Source organism: Phyllostomus discolor, chromosome 2 (assembly GCF_004126475.2).
Source record: "Phyllostomus discolor isolate MPI-MPIP mPhyDis1 chromosome 2, mPhyDis1.pri.v3, whole genome shotgun sequence".
NCBI classification, from domain to species: Eukaryota; Metazoa; Chordata; class Mammalia; order Chiroptera; family Phyllostomidae; genus Phyllostomus; species Phyllostomus discolor.
The window spans coordinates 165,793,173-165,810,678 of NC_040904.2; the positions used below are offsets into that span (position 1 = coordinate 165,793,173).

Genomic DNA, 17,506 nt, shown 5'->3' on the forward strand with positions numbered 1-17,506 from the left:
GTGCTTCCTTTGCAAAGAACCAATAAAATGTGAGGACACAGAAAAGCAGGTGAGATAAAAATAAAATTCAAATAGGACAAAGAAATCTCCACTGGTCATTGTTATGGACCATAAAGCTACTACTAAGAGGAAACATTTACAAGGATGCTCAAATGCCAGAAAAACCTCCAAGCCTGTAGCACCTAGTGAGTCAGTGACTCTACAGAACCACCGTGTGTAAGATGGTGCTATTATCTTCATCTTAGAGATGAGCAAAATCAGGCACAGCGGAGCCCAAATAACAAGCCCGAAATCCCATAGCAATTAAGTGGAACTGGGGCTTATGCCTGGCAGTGTGTCTCCCAGGCCTCTGTTCCGGGGCACCACACATTCCCCTTCCATTTGTTCCTAAGTACGAGTTCAAGACAGTCACCTGTAAACATATTGCTACATTGACTCTTGAGCCAAAAGTGGTGCTGACAGCCCGAGGAGACAGACCGATGTCTTTAAAGAGTTTGGAAAAGGATTGCTGCAGGGCGATTCGGGGCCGTTCCTCGGCCACCACCACACACGTCCGGATGCAGGAGAGGTTGATTCCTCTGGTCTGTAAGACACGGTGCATGTGAGCTGAAGTTAGCAGGGCCATAAAAGAACTGGACAGGCAGGGCCACTGCTCTGTCTCTTTGCTCAGGAAAAGCCAAGGAACTGTGTATTCTCACCTCTGACACCCAGAAAAGACACAAGTTTTCCGAAAGTCCCAAGGCATTCCACTAAGGTCGTCCCCACTGGTAAATGTGCTCATTCTCTATTTCTTTTCTCTAAAAACTTAGGTCCCTCGGCAATCCATTTTTATCCCTCCCCATTTCTGTACCGTATATTTCTCCCTATTTCAAATTGGAGAGATGGGACTAAGAGGAAAAGAAATCTATCACCCTGGAGATCGTATCTCTTGTCTCTTCCTTTCCTTCTTAAGGCCACATTTCTCTATTAAAGAAAGGTCAGTGTTTTCTGACCCTCTATATGGCAGTCAGCCACGTGGTCACTGGAGACACACATGCATGAGCTGCCCCTTTGTATCTGGGCGGTCCCCAATCTCTAACATGCTGAGGTTGCAAACTCTACTGGGAAAAATCCTGCTGGAGGTAACAGTTCCTTTTCATCTTTATAGAAAGTCATTCCCATTCAGCCTCCCAACCAGTTTCACCTTCTTCTCCACAAATTAAGACTCATATTAAACTCTGAAAGAGTGCAGTAAATTAGAAAGTGGAAGAGATAAACTTCCTGAGGTTTACAAAACACCTGCTTGACTGCCTAGAAGAGGCCAAGCAGATACATCTATCAACCCCTCCTTAGGATCACACCTGGCCCGTTTCTTCAAAACTTCTCAGGACTGGCTACTTGTTGCAGCGGCTTCTTACCTTTAGCACCTCCACTTGGTTTCCAAGCCCTTTGGTGCAGAGTTCCATTACTGAATAGGAGCAGAATGTATCCCTTATTTTGTACTGGTTGACAGTGGAAAGCCAGAGGAAAAGGTTGTTTTCTAACTCCATAGGAGGAATTAAGATGGACTGGTGACCTGAATAGACACTGCAATGAAAAAAGACAAGAGCTGACATTATCAAATCCTCCTTAGGTATCTTGATGTTTGGGAACACCATCAACTGAACAAATATTTACTGAGCAGGAAGGACAGCATAAGGTCACATTAGATATAAAGGTCTAAGAATCCGCCTTGTTCATATGCAACTCACAAGACACAACAACTATAAAATAAAGCAGGCTGTGGTACGTACGCATAGTAACTGAGATGGGAATAAAGGACATCAAGATCACAGAATAAACAGCAAGTCATTCAGATTGGGAAAGGCCAGGCTGGGGGTGTTTTCATGTGTAGGTGACACTAGAGCTGAAGCCTGAAGAACGAGCAGGATTTTGACAGGGGCTGGAGGAAGGGAGGATGGTGATGAGAATATTCCAGGCAGAGGAACAGCACATGCAAATGCACAGAGGTATAAATTCCATGGTGTGTTTGAGGTTGACAGAAATAGTATCCCAGTGTGAAATACTAGAGCACAGGATGTATGGGGGAGTGGTGAGAAGTGAGGCCAAAAGGGCTGAGGTCAAACTGTGAAAGGGCTTAACTATCATATGAAAGATTTAGACTTCACCCAGCGGGCAGGCACTGAAGCTTTACTTTGGGACAAAACTAGAAATATGGAGGAGGGACTGGAGACACAAGACACTCACTGAAGGTTGAGAAACACTTAGGAGAAACTGTAATAGTCCAGGTGAGAGATGGTGAGGGCTGGAATCCCAACAGTGCAGCCGGGATACAAAGGAATGAATGGCCCTGGCTGGTGTGGCTCAGTGGGTTGAGCGTGGGCTGCAAACCAAAGGGTCAGGGCACATGCCTGGAATAAGGGCCAGGTCCCTAGCAGCGGGGCATGTGAGAGGCAACCACACACTGATGTTTCTCTCCCTCTCTTTCTCCCTCCCTTCCCCTGTGTCTAAAAATAAATAAATAAAATCTTTTTTAAAAAAGGGAAGGAATGGCAGAGTCACATTTCATACATATAGCCTACAGCCATGAATACTCAGCTGCCTCAACCTGAGTATAGATCAGAATCACCAGGAGACCAAGAATCCTGTATTTAAAAAACACTGGCCATTCTCACAGGTACAGAGACACACACCTAATATTATCAAACCTAGTTATTTGTTAATTAAACCCACTTCAGGGGAATACCCTGAGTGTGTAATTAATTAAATTTTAATTTATGTTGATTAAAGAAATAAAAAATAATAAAAAATAATGGAATTGTGGTCTCCACCTTTGCAGATCTTAGTAAGTCCAGGAAAAGCCCATCATGATTTTTTGACCCCTAGGTGATTCCCCTGTGTAGACAAATTTAGGAACAGCTGAGCCAAAGGACAAGACATTTGGCTGGATGTGAGACATAAAGATACACAGGTTGATGGTAATGCCCAAGTTCCTCGTCTGGGCCCCAAAGTGAATGACCCCATCCCAACAAAGATGGGGACATAGAAAGGGATGGTGAGTTGCGTATGTCTGTGAAGGATTCATGGAGATGTACACGCAGGAGGTGAAAATGTAGGTCGGAGACTAGGTTCTCTGGGTGGAGAGTGGAAGGAGTGGCAATATGCTTGCTTTCCCACAAGAAACAATCTGGCCAGGGCAGACATGCTACTTTCCAGCAACATGCTGTCATCCCACCCCTTTATACTCCTTCCTGTCAAGACTAGGGGGTGCGTTCTGGCTGTCAAAGCATGACATATTTTATCCACGTATTCTCTCTACTTGGCTCTACTACTAAAATGAGGATTACAGGATGGAGCAGAGGAGCAGGTAATAAGATCACCGATCTTTTGTATGAGGCAAAAAACTATAGCAAAGAAAAAAAAGGGAATACAAATACAACTAAACTAATATCAGAGGTACATTAGATGCAGAAATTCTGGAGAAAAAATCAGCATTTTATTGAAACTCCCAAATTAAAGGAGTGAAGGGAAGGATGAGTTGGTCTGAGCTCCCACAGACATCCCCACCTTTGCTTTTTCCATTCTTACCTGCAGAGACACCAGAGTGCAAAGCCAAGTCCACAGTAGGGGTCAAGGCAGATGGCGATCTGCCGAGAAGAATACAACTCGCACTGGAGCTTGATGGCTCTGCAGAGAGCATTGACTGCAGAGTGGGACATCTGGAAAGTAAGGAACACGGAACAGGATGAAACAGGCGTCCTGCAGGCAGAAAAACAGCTCCAACGATAGTTTTGTGAAGCTTCAAGTGCCTCAAACACTTCAAAATGATGTATAGTTTTCATTGGTTCAAAAAGCTTAATCTAAGTCTAACTTAAGGTAACTAATTTCTGTTCATTAGTCAATACTGAGTTTTATAAAATATGAATCTGTAATTCTATACTCTCTGTTAACTCTTATTATCTGTTAGCTTCCATGCTAGGTTCAGAACACGGCATAACACAAATTCCTTGGGATAACTTATTCCGGAAGAGCTGATGTTTTTATTTAAATATAGCAGGGACCCTTGATCCTCCGCCTACTGGTCTCTGGTACAACCAGCTGGCCTCTACATCTGAAGTCCCTGGGGCAGTGGTCATCTCTATTTTTGCAGGCCTGGCATTTTACCAACATCCAGTGAGTGAGTAAATACACCCAGACTACTCTACCTTCACTCCTGTAAGCATGCCTGTTGTAGAGACACTAAAATCAAGATACGCCAACATCTCAGGAGTGGGTGGTTTATACAGCTGAGGCAGCCTCTTCCTGGGTAAATCATCTGCAAGGAAAAGAAAAAATCTGATGTCAATCAGATATGCTGGAACATGAAAATCATTGCTCTTTAATTGGTTTTCTGTGGCCTTGCTATGGCCAAATTTAGCTTCTGGGATTTGCTAAAGTTTAGGCTTCTCATATTTAACCAAGCAGCTTACATATGTCACTCCTAGACATGGGTTGGAGTTAAGGATACTGCTAGACAATATGAACAAGTCTGTATCAGACATATGTATTTACTAGATTAATGAAAGGCATCATAACATAGTAGTTGAAAACTAAGGAAGCAGACTGCTGATGTTCAAATCCCACCTCTGCCATTTTTCAGTGATGTGACCTTGAAGTTATTTAACCTCTTTGCATCTGTTTCCTTATCTCTAAGATGGTAATAATAATCCTCCCTCGTAGAATTGTTGGGACGTTAATTCACACAAAGCAATCTGAAAACAACTGACTAAATGCTTAAAAAGCTTATTATTATCATGCTGGTTTCAAGTTAAAATTCATTAGTTACAGTTTGGAATGTGTTATATTAACCTTGGACTGCTTTAAAAGATGTTTTCTCCAAGTTAACATAGGAGGTTCTTTAAAAAGGGTTTATTTATTTATTTTTAGAGAGAGGGAAAGAGAGGGAGAAAGAGAGGGAGAGAAACATCAATGTGTGGTTGACTCTCATGTGGTCCCCACTGGGGAGCTCACCCACAATCCAGGCATGCGCCCTGACTGGGAATCTAACCAGTGACCCTTTGATTCACAGGCTGGCACTCAATCCACTCAGCCACACCAGTTAGGGCCCTAGCAGATTTTTAAGAATGATAATTTTATTTACATACTTCTTCCTTTCCCTCCAAATTTGTTTTATAAATATGTCAAAATCAAGGGCATCAAGGATATCTCTGGCTCCAACCACGCCTTTTCGATGGCTCCTTTGGCTTTCTGGATCAAGAAACAATTCTGACTCTGACTTTTATATTTCTGTATTATTGGGTGCACTCACCTCTGGTCAAACCAAAGGCTTTCTCTATCACCTTCAACCCACCTTTGTGTGGGGTAGGGTAATTCATGTGCCTAAAGAAACCTTCCCAGTGTCTGTCTGTATCACTGCCCATATTTCAGGTCTTCCTGAAATGTGAATGAGTCCAATAGCCAGAGCAGATCTATCTGCATCATTAACACCAACACAATCCATTTGTGCTGTTTACTATAAATGACTTACGTCCTTAAGTAACAAATGCAAAAAAAAATCTAGTTCAACACCTGGCACACAATAATCACAAATACATGTCCTTCCCTGCATTTAAATGTTCATGAGGTGAACCCTATGTGTGAGATGCTTTAATTTTAATATTTTAATATTGTGTCATTTTAATATTAACACCATAAAGTAGTTATTACAACCCCTATTACAGACAGTTTTGCCTGTTAGTGGGCATATTCAGAGAAGAACAGAGTATTAGGATTTAAACCCCATCTGCCTGACTCCATAACTCACACTCTCCCCTGCACCATTCTCCAGGTAGCCTTGTGTCTTACTCCCTTCTTTAGTAGAAACACCATCCAAAATTCATGCAAACTTTATAGTTTCCAAAGAACTTTATGATTCAAATCATATTGTATTGGATATTCACAGTATACACGTGAGTCAGGTAAGGGTAGGTAGTGCTTCAGAAAGGGCTAATCTCAGACGAGGTTAAGTACTAAAGCTCAAACTAGAACCAGGTATTCTGACTCCTAGTCTAGTGTTGTTTCTACTGTATCACATCTAGATATAGACTACCAGGTCTCAGTATTTCACATGGCCCTGCATGTACATGGTCATATCCAGTATAAAAATCTAACCATCATTTCATGATGCCAAGAGTAACAGCAAGACATTTTTTGTTTCTAGAGTCCTTCGCATATTGTGATCTGCTTCTTTGGATCTCGCTGCTGCAGTATCTGGCCTTTTGGTAATGCAAGCTGACCGGGTATTCAGTTTTGCCTCTGTCTTGGCAGAGGGCATATGTTGTGACACAACAGCTATATAAACATTTTTGGTATAAGAATTTAGGAGCTTTCAGGGAGTAAATGCTGTTGTTCCTTCAACTCTGGAGAAATCTCCCCTTCACCTGTGTCAATGATGGTTGGCCAGGTTTTCACATCCACAGCTGCTGCAGCCTCTCGGGACTTCAGTAACCTCATTAGCATCTGCGTGGTGAGAATGCAGGCGGCTTTGCTGACCTAGAAAACAAATGAACAGAAATAAGCACCAGGAGGATTAGCTCCCACGTAGCACCAGAGGCTGCTGCTAAAAGAAACTCACACACCACACTGGACAGGGCGGTATTAGTTTTTCAAAGGACACACACAGGACAATGGGGGTCAGTGGTTCCTCTTACATTTGTCCTTCTGGTAATGTGTAACATTTAATCGCCTCAGAACGATGGAACTGTTCATGACACAAGCTTTCTTTACAACAGGGATTCTCAAATATCCCACAGCTTTAATCTCAGTATGGACCCTACAATCTTTTGGTTTCATGAAACCCAAAATAAAGTAAAAACAAGAATTGTGTAGTGCTCAGGAAATGAGAAGAGTCAGATGATCATCTCTGAAGGAACTAATGTTTGCAACAGTTTAGTGAATGGCTAGTAAATAGACCTAGAATATATCCTGAATGTGAGGAACTCTGTGCTTTCACAGAAACTAAGCTTTCCTGCTCACCCACTCTCAGAAACGCAAAAAGCCTAACCCCTCCCCCCCCAAACTCTGTCACTGAAACTTCCCTCCCTGCTGCTCTGGCCCACCTTGCCAGAGCGTGACAAGGGCATTTTGCTAAATTGGACTTTGTAATAAAATCAGCTATGGTGAACATGGTTTTATGCTCTAGGCTCCAGTTGCTGACAGAGCAGCAGTTCTCAGAGAAATAAATGTTACATAAATTGGAATTCTGTGACTCTTTACTTTAAAGGACACTAGGATAATGGATTTATTAACATAAAGAGATTTATTTTATTTTCCTCAATTCTCATGTCCTATACAAACTGTCACTTCCAGAGCAAGATTTGGACACTTTTTAATACTATACTAAATAGTATGTATACTGAATTTATAAAATTAACCAAAATAAAAGTGACCTGACACTGGGAAGAATTCAGTTTGGCATATAAAACTACCTTGGTTATTGTACAGAAAAAATATTATAACATTTTTTTAAAAAGGGGGAAAACAAGTTTATGGAGAATTATCATGATAGCTTCGACTCTTTAATGGTCATAATAAATGTACACAATTCTGTATCTCAGCAATAACCACTTCCCAATATTCCTTCACCAAATAATGCTAGTCACTTTGGTCAGATTAAGGAAAAACAGGCAGTTTTCAGGAGACAGATTTGACTTTCGGACTCAACAGGACCGGAAAAATTAGTAAGTATCCATTGTTGTCTGAATCTGGATTTAACGCAATGAGGACAAGATATGCGTGGTACTTACATCAACAATCATGCGAACAGTGGGCAATGTGGCAGTAAGGTTCTGAGTGTGAGGAGGTCGGACAGTCACAGGTATGCACCCCGCGTACAGGCAGCCATAGAATGCAGCAATTAACTCGATGCCTGCAAGACAGAATCGCTTAGCTGCCCAGCACTGCAAAACTAAAACACAGGTCTTCCCAAACCAGTTTATTAAATTATGTGCCAAATGGGCTATTTAGACCATAATTTAACAGAGACACTAGCAGAAGAAATTTTTAAAATTAAGAAAGAATAGAAGGGAAAGGAGGAAGCATATAAAACAACTTAAAAAAAAAACAGAGAGAAGCCAAAAATCAGCAAGAAGGAAGGAAGTCAAAAGTGAAGAAAATCCTTGAAAGATACCAGAAGAAGGTATTTTTAAAGCATTTTTTGATGTCACTTAGGAAAACTAACTGTGGAAATTAGGGATATTAAACTTGGTAAATAAAATAATGGGGAAAGGGCAGATTAGGAACACCTGAGCTTTCTCTAAATACCTAGAAGAACACTGGGGGCGGGGGACCAAAAAACCCCAAAATTTACTTATGAAATATTGTGCATTAATTCTTACACATTTAAACTTCAGTGTCCTTCACAGCACTTTTCATTTGATGCACTACATCTATAAAGATGTTTTTTCCACTGCTCAACACAGTTTTAGAACTAGTTTTGATGCCTGTTAGTGCATCTGCCATTTTTTGTTTTGCCTCTTCCACAGTGGCAAAACATTTTCTTTTGAGGACTTTTTTTCATCCAGGGAAACAAAAAAAAAAAAGTCACTTGGGGGCAAGATCATGTGAACAGGGAGGGAGGGGTTTGAGGGTCATGTTGTTTTTCATCAAAAACTGCTTAACACTCAGCACAGTGTGGGCAGGTATGCTTATAAATCACCCATCGTGAAATGGGCAAATGTGTTGAACAAACCTTCAAAAAAATTCACCAAAGTCAAATTGAAATGAAGCTTCTCGCAACAACGCCAGCTATTACAGCGACACAGGTGGGTTCCTAGAACATTCAACAGGGAGGAAAGCCTGTACTACTAGAGGTCCCCCCTCATATGTGAAAAGTGATTCAACTTCTAACATGAAGCTCCATCAGTGGGTACAAGTTTTAGGGAGGCAAGGTGTGTCTCAATATGAAGAAGACGGCATAACTGGGACTTGGTGGGTGGCCTCCTAAGGAAGTGCTCCGTCACCATGTCATACACTGGTAGACAAAAGATAGTATCACAGGAACACCATAGGAGGGATTCCTTTACCAGATGACCTTCTAAGAAAAGTTTAAAAAAAAAAATCCTCATCTGAGGATATTATTTTTTTCATTGCTTTTAAAGAGAGAGGAAAGGGCTGGGGGAGAGAGAAAGAAAAACAGAAAGAGAGCGAGAGGGAGAAACGTCAACTGGCAATCAAACCCACAACCTTTGGTATATGGGATGGCACTCCAACCAACCAAGCCACACCAGCCAGGGCCTAAGAAATCTTAGTATCAGTGTAAATAAAATAACATAGTAATCACAGAGCAAAGTGAAATAAGGAGTATGAAAGACCAAAGAAGGCTGGATATCTGAGTGGGTTAGGTGGCAGAAGAATAAAGACAGGAACAATTCAAATAAATATTTCACCTAAACTTCTGAATATTTACATCAACTGTCATCAAATAATTCCGAGTCCCTCTTACTGTGAAGATAAGGTTGTTGAATTAAATTAGAGTATTGAAGATGAAAGAAGTAATAATCAAGGAATACCACACATCAATCATATGAAGAATTTTATAGTCAAAAGAGTTCACGGACAACTTTCTTTTGTAAACTGGGTAAAATGGTCTCATTCTTGAACACTCCTGGAAACAAAGCATCTCAAAAGTTAGGAAGTCTTCATTTATTTGATATTTACCATAGGCTAGGCACTATGCTTAGGTAATGGAGATACAAGGTGAATACAACAGACCAGGTCCCAGATGAGCCATCATGCTGCACAACTCCAGGGGTGAGGCTTGCTTCGCACCTTAGCCTATGTGCAGGGTCCTTCTGGCGCTGGGAGGTGCACAGCCTACATGGTCATACATGGTGACCCTGAGTTCCTGTCCTCTTACAGTGTGTAGTATAGTAATGGAGCTTAAGTCCAGTCTACCAACTCAGCACTTACCAGGTGGATAGAGCAACACCACGTTGTCGCCTGCATTTAGATGTCCCTTATCACCAAGAATGGATGCAATCCTTTCTGCTCGCTTATGAAGCTGAAGGCAGCTTGCTGTGCACACTGTAGTGCCCTTTAAAAAGCAGGAAGTAGAGCCCATTAAGAAAGTAAAGTAGAAACAACTGTAGACAATTTGACATTATGCAATACCTGAAAGGCTTGTCCCTTAGTAGATTATTTTTAGCTAGTTATCAATTCCAGTGAAAATTCCCTTACTGCCAAAAGACACATGTGGTATTCCTTTTTTCAAAGCTACTTAGGGAATAGAAACATTAATTTAAATTAAACATATGTACTTATATTCTTAATTAAAATAGCTTTCAAAATACACAGGGATTTTAAAAAAATTTAAATGAGGAAATAAGAATAAAGGGAAAATAAAGGAAATAAAAGTAGGATGAGAGCAGGAGTGAGGTCACGACAAATAAATGCTGGTCACGTGGTCATATGCCTTTGCTGGGCATTAAGCACATATTTGGCTCTGACAGCAAAGATGTAAATAAAACAGTAATAATTACTGATAATCTGCTATTAATAAAGACTAACAGATTAGAAAATGGCCAACTATTCCTGATCCTGAGAATAATTTCTCCTATGGGTCTTCATAAATCCCTTATCATCAATTCAAGTTTCAATGAGCTGTTGTTTTTTTTTTTAATTGATTTGAGAGAGAGAGAGAGAGGAAGAGGGAGGGAGGCTGGGACTGAGTGGGGGGTGGAGAGAGACAGAAAGACAGACATCGATTTGTTGTTCCACTTATTTATGTAATCATTGGTTTATTCTTGTATGTGCTCTGACTGGGGATTGAACCTGCAACCTTGGTGTATTGGGAAGATGCTTAAGTCAACTGAGCAACCCAGCTAGGGTTGAGCTGGGCTTTTTAAATCCCATTTCCCTTGTAAAAATTTTTTACAAATGGGAAAGTGCATAAAATATAAATGTACAGCTTAATTTAAAAAACTGTAAAGCAAGCATCTGTGTAAGAACAAGCATAACATGAAAAAAGGCCACTGCCAACAACTCAAAAGCACCCCCATGAGCCACCCCCAGGCCAGCCTTCTCTTCCCTCCACAGGCAACCACGAGCTTGCCTTTTTTATGTTATTTGCTGTTAATAAATCACTCATGAAATTTTGAATTTTATATAAAGGGAATGGTACTGTTTATACTTTTGTGCTTTTCTTCTTTCTCTCAATATTATCTTAAGAGACTTCTAGGCTACAGTGCCTTGATGGAGTTCACTCATTTTTGTTGCTGTACATTTAACTGTATGAACACACAACCAGTTTTCCATCCATCCTACTGTTGACAGACTTCATTCTTGTACAATACCCTGGTGCATAAATACACAAGTTTTGGCCAGCTATGGACCTAGAGATGGAAATGCTGGGTCACTGTTTATGCTCATCTTCAACTGCAGTGGATAACGCCAAACTGGTCATCATTGTGCCAATACCACATGGTCTTAATCACTGTAACTGTTTATCTAAAAAATCTCATGATGAAAAAAGTTTTACTGAACAGTTTCTTTTAAAAATAGGTTTTTAATTTCAGTGATATAAAATAGAACATGTTCCATATAGAAAATTTGGAAAATATAAATATACAAGATGTAGCCACTATTGATATTTAAGTGTATATTTTCCTATTTTTCAAAAAATAACTATCTATTATATATAAATTCACAAGCAACATTTAAAAGCAGTATCCTATCATGCTATCTTCTCGAGGCGGAGTAGCGCCTCAGTTAAGAATGTGGGCTCTGAAGACAATTTGCGTTTGACCGAAAGAGCTGATTCCCTGCCCTTCTACTTACCAACCTGTGACCTGAGGCAAGTTATTTTATGTCTCTCTGCCCAGTTTCCTCAACCTCGAAATGAACTATGAAATATAAAGCACCCAGAATGGGGTCTTCAATAAATAGTCAATTAGTATTAAAGTTTACATCCAATTTTTTTCTATTTACACATTATGAATATTTTCTGGGTCATCAAATTTTTCTTTAATAATATTGTTTTTGAGTTGCTATGTAGTATTTCATCATGTTTATATACCATAATTTATTTAGTTAATTGTCGATCTGTTGGACATTAGGGTTTTAACACTGAAATAAACATCTTGGCAAAAGTTGGGTTAAATTCATAAGATCATTTCTTACATTCTTCTTTTTGGTCCATGATAAGTAAAAAACAAAATTCTAGGCATGAGGGAACAACACTGTATGGTTACTAAACTTTCTGACAGACTGGCCGAATCCAGAGTAAAATGTTAGAACATGAGAAAAATAAATGAACTACGTGTCCTTTAGCCATCCATGTATATTATTACTTCTCTAACCAAGGAACCAATTTAAACTTATACTCACTAACAAATATCTGGGCTACAGGTTTCACAGGGCCGTAACTTTAACTGTAGCTAGGCTTGCAAGTGGAATGCAAAGTGCGCTGGACTGGCATTTACTGAAATGGGGGGGTCCAAACGAATCACAGGCTTGAAGAGAAGCCAACGACATGTGAAGGTGGAGCAAAGATATCTCAAGGTTCGCACTATGTAGCAGTGATTCTTAAGGTTTTTAATGACTTTTCACAGCATATTTTTCTCATTGAGTTCTATCACTGACATAAATTCTCAAAAAAGTGTGTGTGTGTAAAATATATCAGAATCTTGGGGCGGGGCAGACGCCCCATGGGTGGGAAATACTGTTACATGCCACGGTCATAGTACTTTTAGCCTCTGACTTGGCCACTAAAACAAACAGATCTTGGCAGACTCCCACAGAATGCCTAACTTAAAAAAGATGATGTTCTGGTAAACCATGATTAGAAAGCGATAGTTAAGTGCACTCTTAAATAATTTTCAATTTGCTTTTTATCTATTAGCAATAAATCATTTAAGTGTGTGCCAACAATAACTCCGGGTTTTAAACTGTTGATCTATCCCTGACGCAGTAGCTCAGTTGGTTAGAGCATTGTCCCGATATGCCAAGGTTGTGGGTTTGATCCCTGGTCAGGGCACATGCAAGAATCAACCAATGAATGTATAAATGAGTGGAACAACAAATTGGTGTTTCCCTCTCTCTCTTTACTCATTCTCCTCTCTAAAATAAAAAAAAAATAAACAAATAAATAAAAGAAAGGTTAATCCAAAGCCACTTTCTTCCTGGTAGAAAACAAAGAATTAAGTCAAACTAGGTAAAAAATTACATGACATAATTAATTCTATCCATCTGTAGACCTATGTAATTGCATTGCTGGCGCCACCATTCCTAATGGAACTAAATAAAGATGACTTGATGGTAACATAAGAAGAGACAGTATTAAGTAGCAGTGCAGGAGGTCTCATTTCAACCTTGAATAATTGCCCAATTTATCCTCATGTGTCAAAACAATGAGAAAGCAGTGATTCCTTTCAGAGGTGGCAACAGAAATTCTGATGAGAGAAAGAGATCAAGAGTGTCTAAGATACTCCCACAACATTCAGTTGATTTGATATACGACTGCATTTTTCATACCTTCGCATTTAACAGCATGAAAAGTACATGGTCAGGAGTTGCCTGGGCTCGCCACTGTAATATCTCTGCCAGAAACTGGTGCTAAAGTCACAAAGCAGAAAGAAAGAATCAGGGTTGGCAACTTTTAAAAAGTTGGATAACACATCTTCCATCTGTTACATGAAGTTTTAAGTTCTGTCCTTGACTTGTTTGTAAAGATCAACACTTCTGGAACACTTACCTTCCTTACCAAATCATTCTCTTCAATTTGCCCGAGATCCCTTCCTGCAGCTTGTGCTATCCGCTTTCCAGCAACCAGGTTCCCAACCATCACAGAAGCAGGGCCTACACCTGTAAGTAAAGGCAAATTCAACTCTCTGGAGATGGAAATTCAAGCTATATGCCTGAAAGCATTTTCAGACTGACCAAAACTGGTTGAAATGGGTTGAGCATTCTTCTAGGCACCAGGAACATGGGGGTAAACAAGACAAAGCATTTGAATTCTAGTGGGGAAAGGCATCCAATAAGCACATACACATATAAATACAAAAACCAAGTAGGACCACAGGAAAGATAGAAAATGGGAGGTGGAGGGCAGCAGGTGGGTTCCTGTGGCTCGGGTATAGGGAAGTTTTCACTGTGAGGAGATTGGTTACATCTGCTCCAATCATAATACAACCCTGAAAGTGAACTTAACAGTGGTCCAAGAAGAAATCTGCTTTCTACGATGACTGGGAGTGAGCTCATCAAAAATGTGAGAAGTGCTTCATTAACAGTGAATAATGACATCCAGGTTGTAGGACATTCTATAAGACAACTGGTCTAGACTCTTCAAAAACATCCATGTCTTGAAGACAAAATAAGGCTGGGAGCTTCTAAATTAAAGGACATGTCAGCCAAATGGAAATCATGATCTTGACTGGACACTAACTTTTGAAAAAATAATCTATAACAAACAAGTGGACAGTTATGAAGATGGCCTGTGTACTATTAGATGAAAGCATTATATTAAGGTTAAATTTCTTTTTTTAATGAAACAAAAAGAGAAGAAATATCAGCCAATTTTATTTTCCTGTATTTATTTCTTCAAACTCTGAATGAACCAGTTTTAATTTATTGTAAATTAATGGCAATTTAAGTTCTACATAGCATTTTTTTCTTTTTATTAATTGTTGTTTAGTTGCAGCTGTCCTCACTTTCCCCCCATTACTCTCTCCAACCCTCCCCTCCCCGATCATCCACATTCAATTCTCCCAGCAACCTGCCCACTGCAGGCCTCCCCCACTTGTCTTTGTCCGTGTGTCTTTTCACATGGAAAAATATGGAACACTTCACGAATTTGCATGTCACCTTTGCACAGGGGCCATGCTAATCTTCTCTGTATGGTTCCAATTTTAGTATATGTGCTGCTGAAGCCAGCATTAAGGTTAAATTTCTTAACAGGCTAATAATATTGTGTTTGATTAGAAAAATTTTAAGAGAATGTTTTTTATTCTTTGGAGATATAGTATTTCAGTATTGCTAAAATACTTAGGGGTGAAGTGTCACGATGTCTTCAATCTACTTTCAAAGAGTTCAGAAAAAAAAGTTAACAACTGATGAATCCAGGAGAAAGTATATGGGTGTTCATTATGCTATTCTTTCAACTTTTCCAAAGGTCTGACATTTCAAAATAAAAAGGAAGAACTCTCCCTTTCTTAAGAAAAAAAGTGATATTCTGTACGACCTTCTTGGTGGTCACATAAAGATTAAGATTCTACTGCCCTGTCTGGTGTGGCTCAGTGGACTGAGTGCCGGCCTCTGAACCGAAAGGCCACTGGTTCAATTCCCAGTCATGGCACATTTCTGGGTCTTGGGCCAGGTCCCCCAGTGGGGGGCGTGCGAAAGGCAACCACTCATTGATGTTTTTCTCCCTCTTTCTCCCTTCCCCTCTTTATAAAAATAAGTAAATAAAATCTTTAAAAAAGAAAGATTAATACTCTACCAACTCAAACCAAGAAGATAACAATACTTATTGAAAGCTGAGTTCTGAGTAATTTTGATGCTATGTTTAAATTAATATTAAATATCTTTTATTGCCAAAAGCTGTTGGGTCTTGAATATATTGAAGCATCTGAAAGAAACTCACTTGAATCATAAATCACTTTTAAACATTTGGGGAAGCTGGGTAAAGGGGACAAAGGGAATTCTTTGCACTATTTAGCAACTTTTTGTGTGAAATTATTTCAAAATAAAACATTAAAAATTTTTTAAATCAAATAAAAATTCAAAAAGGGTAAAGTACCTCAACAATGACTGCTGAACTAACTTTTAGTTTACAAAGTGCCTTACTGCAATTTTAAGTGTAATATGCAAAATTCCTTTCTAAGAAACTGCATAGTAAGTTATAGATATATCATGTTGGAGAGGCTTTTATACAGGCGAGACTCTGTATTTGACTAAGTTGCCCAATCCTGAATTCACAATGTAAAATAATAAAACTGTCACATTTTAAAAAGAGAATTTTCCAGAGTAGTTTAAAACAACAAAAATAATTTAGCAGCGACTTCCTCAGGTCCTTCTATGTACATTTCTGGGTCGATGGGTCACAAAGCGTGAAAAATAACCAAAAGCAGTGACACTAGGTGGCCACTTGCTGACACTTTGCTGCACCTGGAAACACACCTATTCTCCATGAAACTCTGTGCATCCCCTGTGGCAAAGACCACCAGTCACCAGCCCCAGTATCTCTTCTCCTCTTCCTAAGAAACAGAACCCCAGTTTGTAGCTAACAAATGCCTGAGATAAAGACTATAGTCTTCAGCATGGATAATACTATGAAAGAGAAATAATATATGCAATTTTTAGAAAATTGCATATATTATTGTTTAATGTTTAATTGCATAATTAATTGTTTAAAGGGGGAGGGTGTTCCCTTGTTTGCCTTTTTCTCCCACCTGCTAGCTGGAGTGATGGCTGCAGATCAAGAGGCCTACAGACGGTTGTGACAGAGTGTATTATTTTCTTTCTTTTTTAATTAAAGTTTTTATTTATTTATTTTTCGATACAGGGAAGGGAAGGAAAAGAGAGGGAGAGAAACACTGATGTGAAAGAGAAACATCAATTGGTTGCCTCTCTCATGCCCCCAACCGGGGACCTAGCCCGCAACCCAGGCACGTGCCCTGCCCTGACTGGGAAGGGAACCTGTGAACTGATGGTGCTCAACCCACTGAGCCACACCAGTCCGGGCGACTGTATTATTTTTCCTATAATTCTTCCTTTCCTCCCTGTCCTTGCTGTGAGTACACAGGAGGAGTATACCTATCTGTGCCACTGACTTATTTGGGACAATGAAATGTTAGAAGGCATGACAGAAACAGAAGCTTTATATATGCTTGTGTGGTTTGGCTTGGTGTCTTGATTTTGCCATCTGCTTTGAGAAAAATACAGCCCAGGTAGTTGCTGGTCCCATGATGAGACACAGGGAACGATTCTAACCCAGCCTACAGCCTGGAGCCAAGCCAAAGTCCGGCTGATCCCAGCTAAATCCCTAAATCCACATCCCATAAGTGAAAAATAAATGCTTCTTATTTTAAGCCCCAAGCTTTAGACTTATTTGGTGTGCAGCATATCTATAACAACAGTTGGCTGATACAATGCGAGGGCAAAAAGGTAGGAAATCAGAACCATGACTGAAGGGCTGCCATCCTAGTCCTGGACTGCCTCAATCTGCCTTTCTTTTACCTGAGAAATTGATAAATTGTCTCTTGTTTATCTTGCTGTTATATTTGTCTGAAACTTGAAGCCAGAATCAGTCCTAACACATTCCCATTCTTTCGACAATAGCTCCAATAGGTATCTCAATGAGACTTTTTTCCCCCTTGACTGACTTAACACTTTTCCCACCTTCCTTTCCCTCTGTCCCTTTTGTTTTTTTTTAAACTCACGCCTACCCATCTCTACTTTCTGTATTCTACTTAAAGCTCAACCTGTCATGCAATCCTCACATCATCTCCACGTTATGATTTTCAAGCTGCTCTGGTCTGACCCATATGTCTAC

General features: G+C 39.9%; 1 protein-coding gene and 1 non-coding gene across 4 annotated transcripts in view; both read right to left on the reverse strand.

The window, feature by feature from the left end:
* Positions 1-17,506, reverse strand: part of DIP2B (disco interacting protein 2 homolog B) — a 221,688-nt gene that overhangs the window by 13,369 nt on the left and 190,813 nt on the right. For all 3 annotated transcript variants that reach the window (XM_028533424.2, XM_036019034.1, XM_036019035.1), the window contains 9 exons: positions 13,709-13,818; positions 13,489-13,569; positions 9,928-10,051; positions 7,764-7,885; positions 6,399-6,510; positions 4,185-4,294; positions 3,568-3,698; positions 1,398-1,566; positions 413-583 (listed from right to left, as the gene is read on the reverse strand). In XM_028533424.2, coding sequence (XP_028389225.1) covers positions 413-583; positions 1,398-1,566; positions 3,568-3,698; positions 4,185-4,294; positions 6,399-6,510; positions 7,764-7,885; positions 9,928-10,051; positions 13,489-13,569; positions 13,709-13,818 — 1,130 coding nt within the window. The remainder of the gene's footprint in view (positions 1-412; positions 584-1,397; positions 1,567-3,567; positions 3,699-4,184; positions 4,295-6,398; positions 6,511-7,763; positions 7,886-9,927; positions 10,052-13,488; positions 13,570-13,708; positions 13,819-17,506) is intronic.
* LOC114514192 lies at positions 14,783-14,889 on the reverse strand. The gene has a single exon (XR_003685930.1). It is a non-coding gene; the product is annotated as a U6 spliceosomal RNA (small nuclear RNA).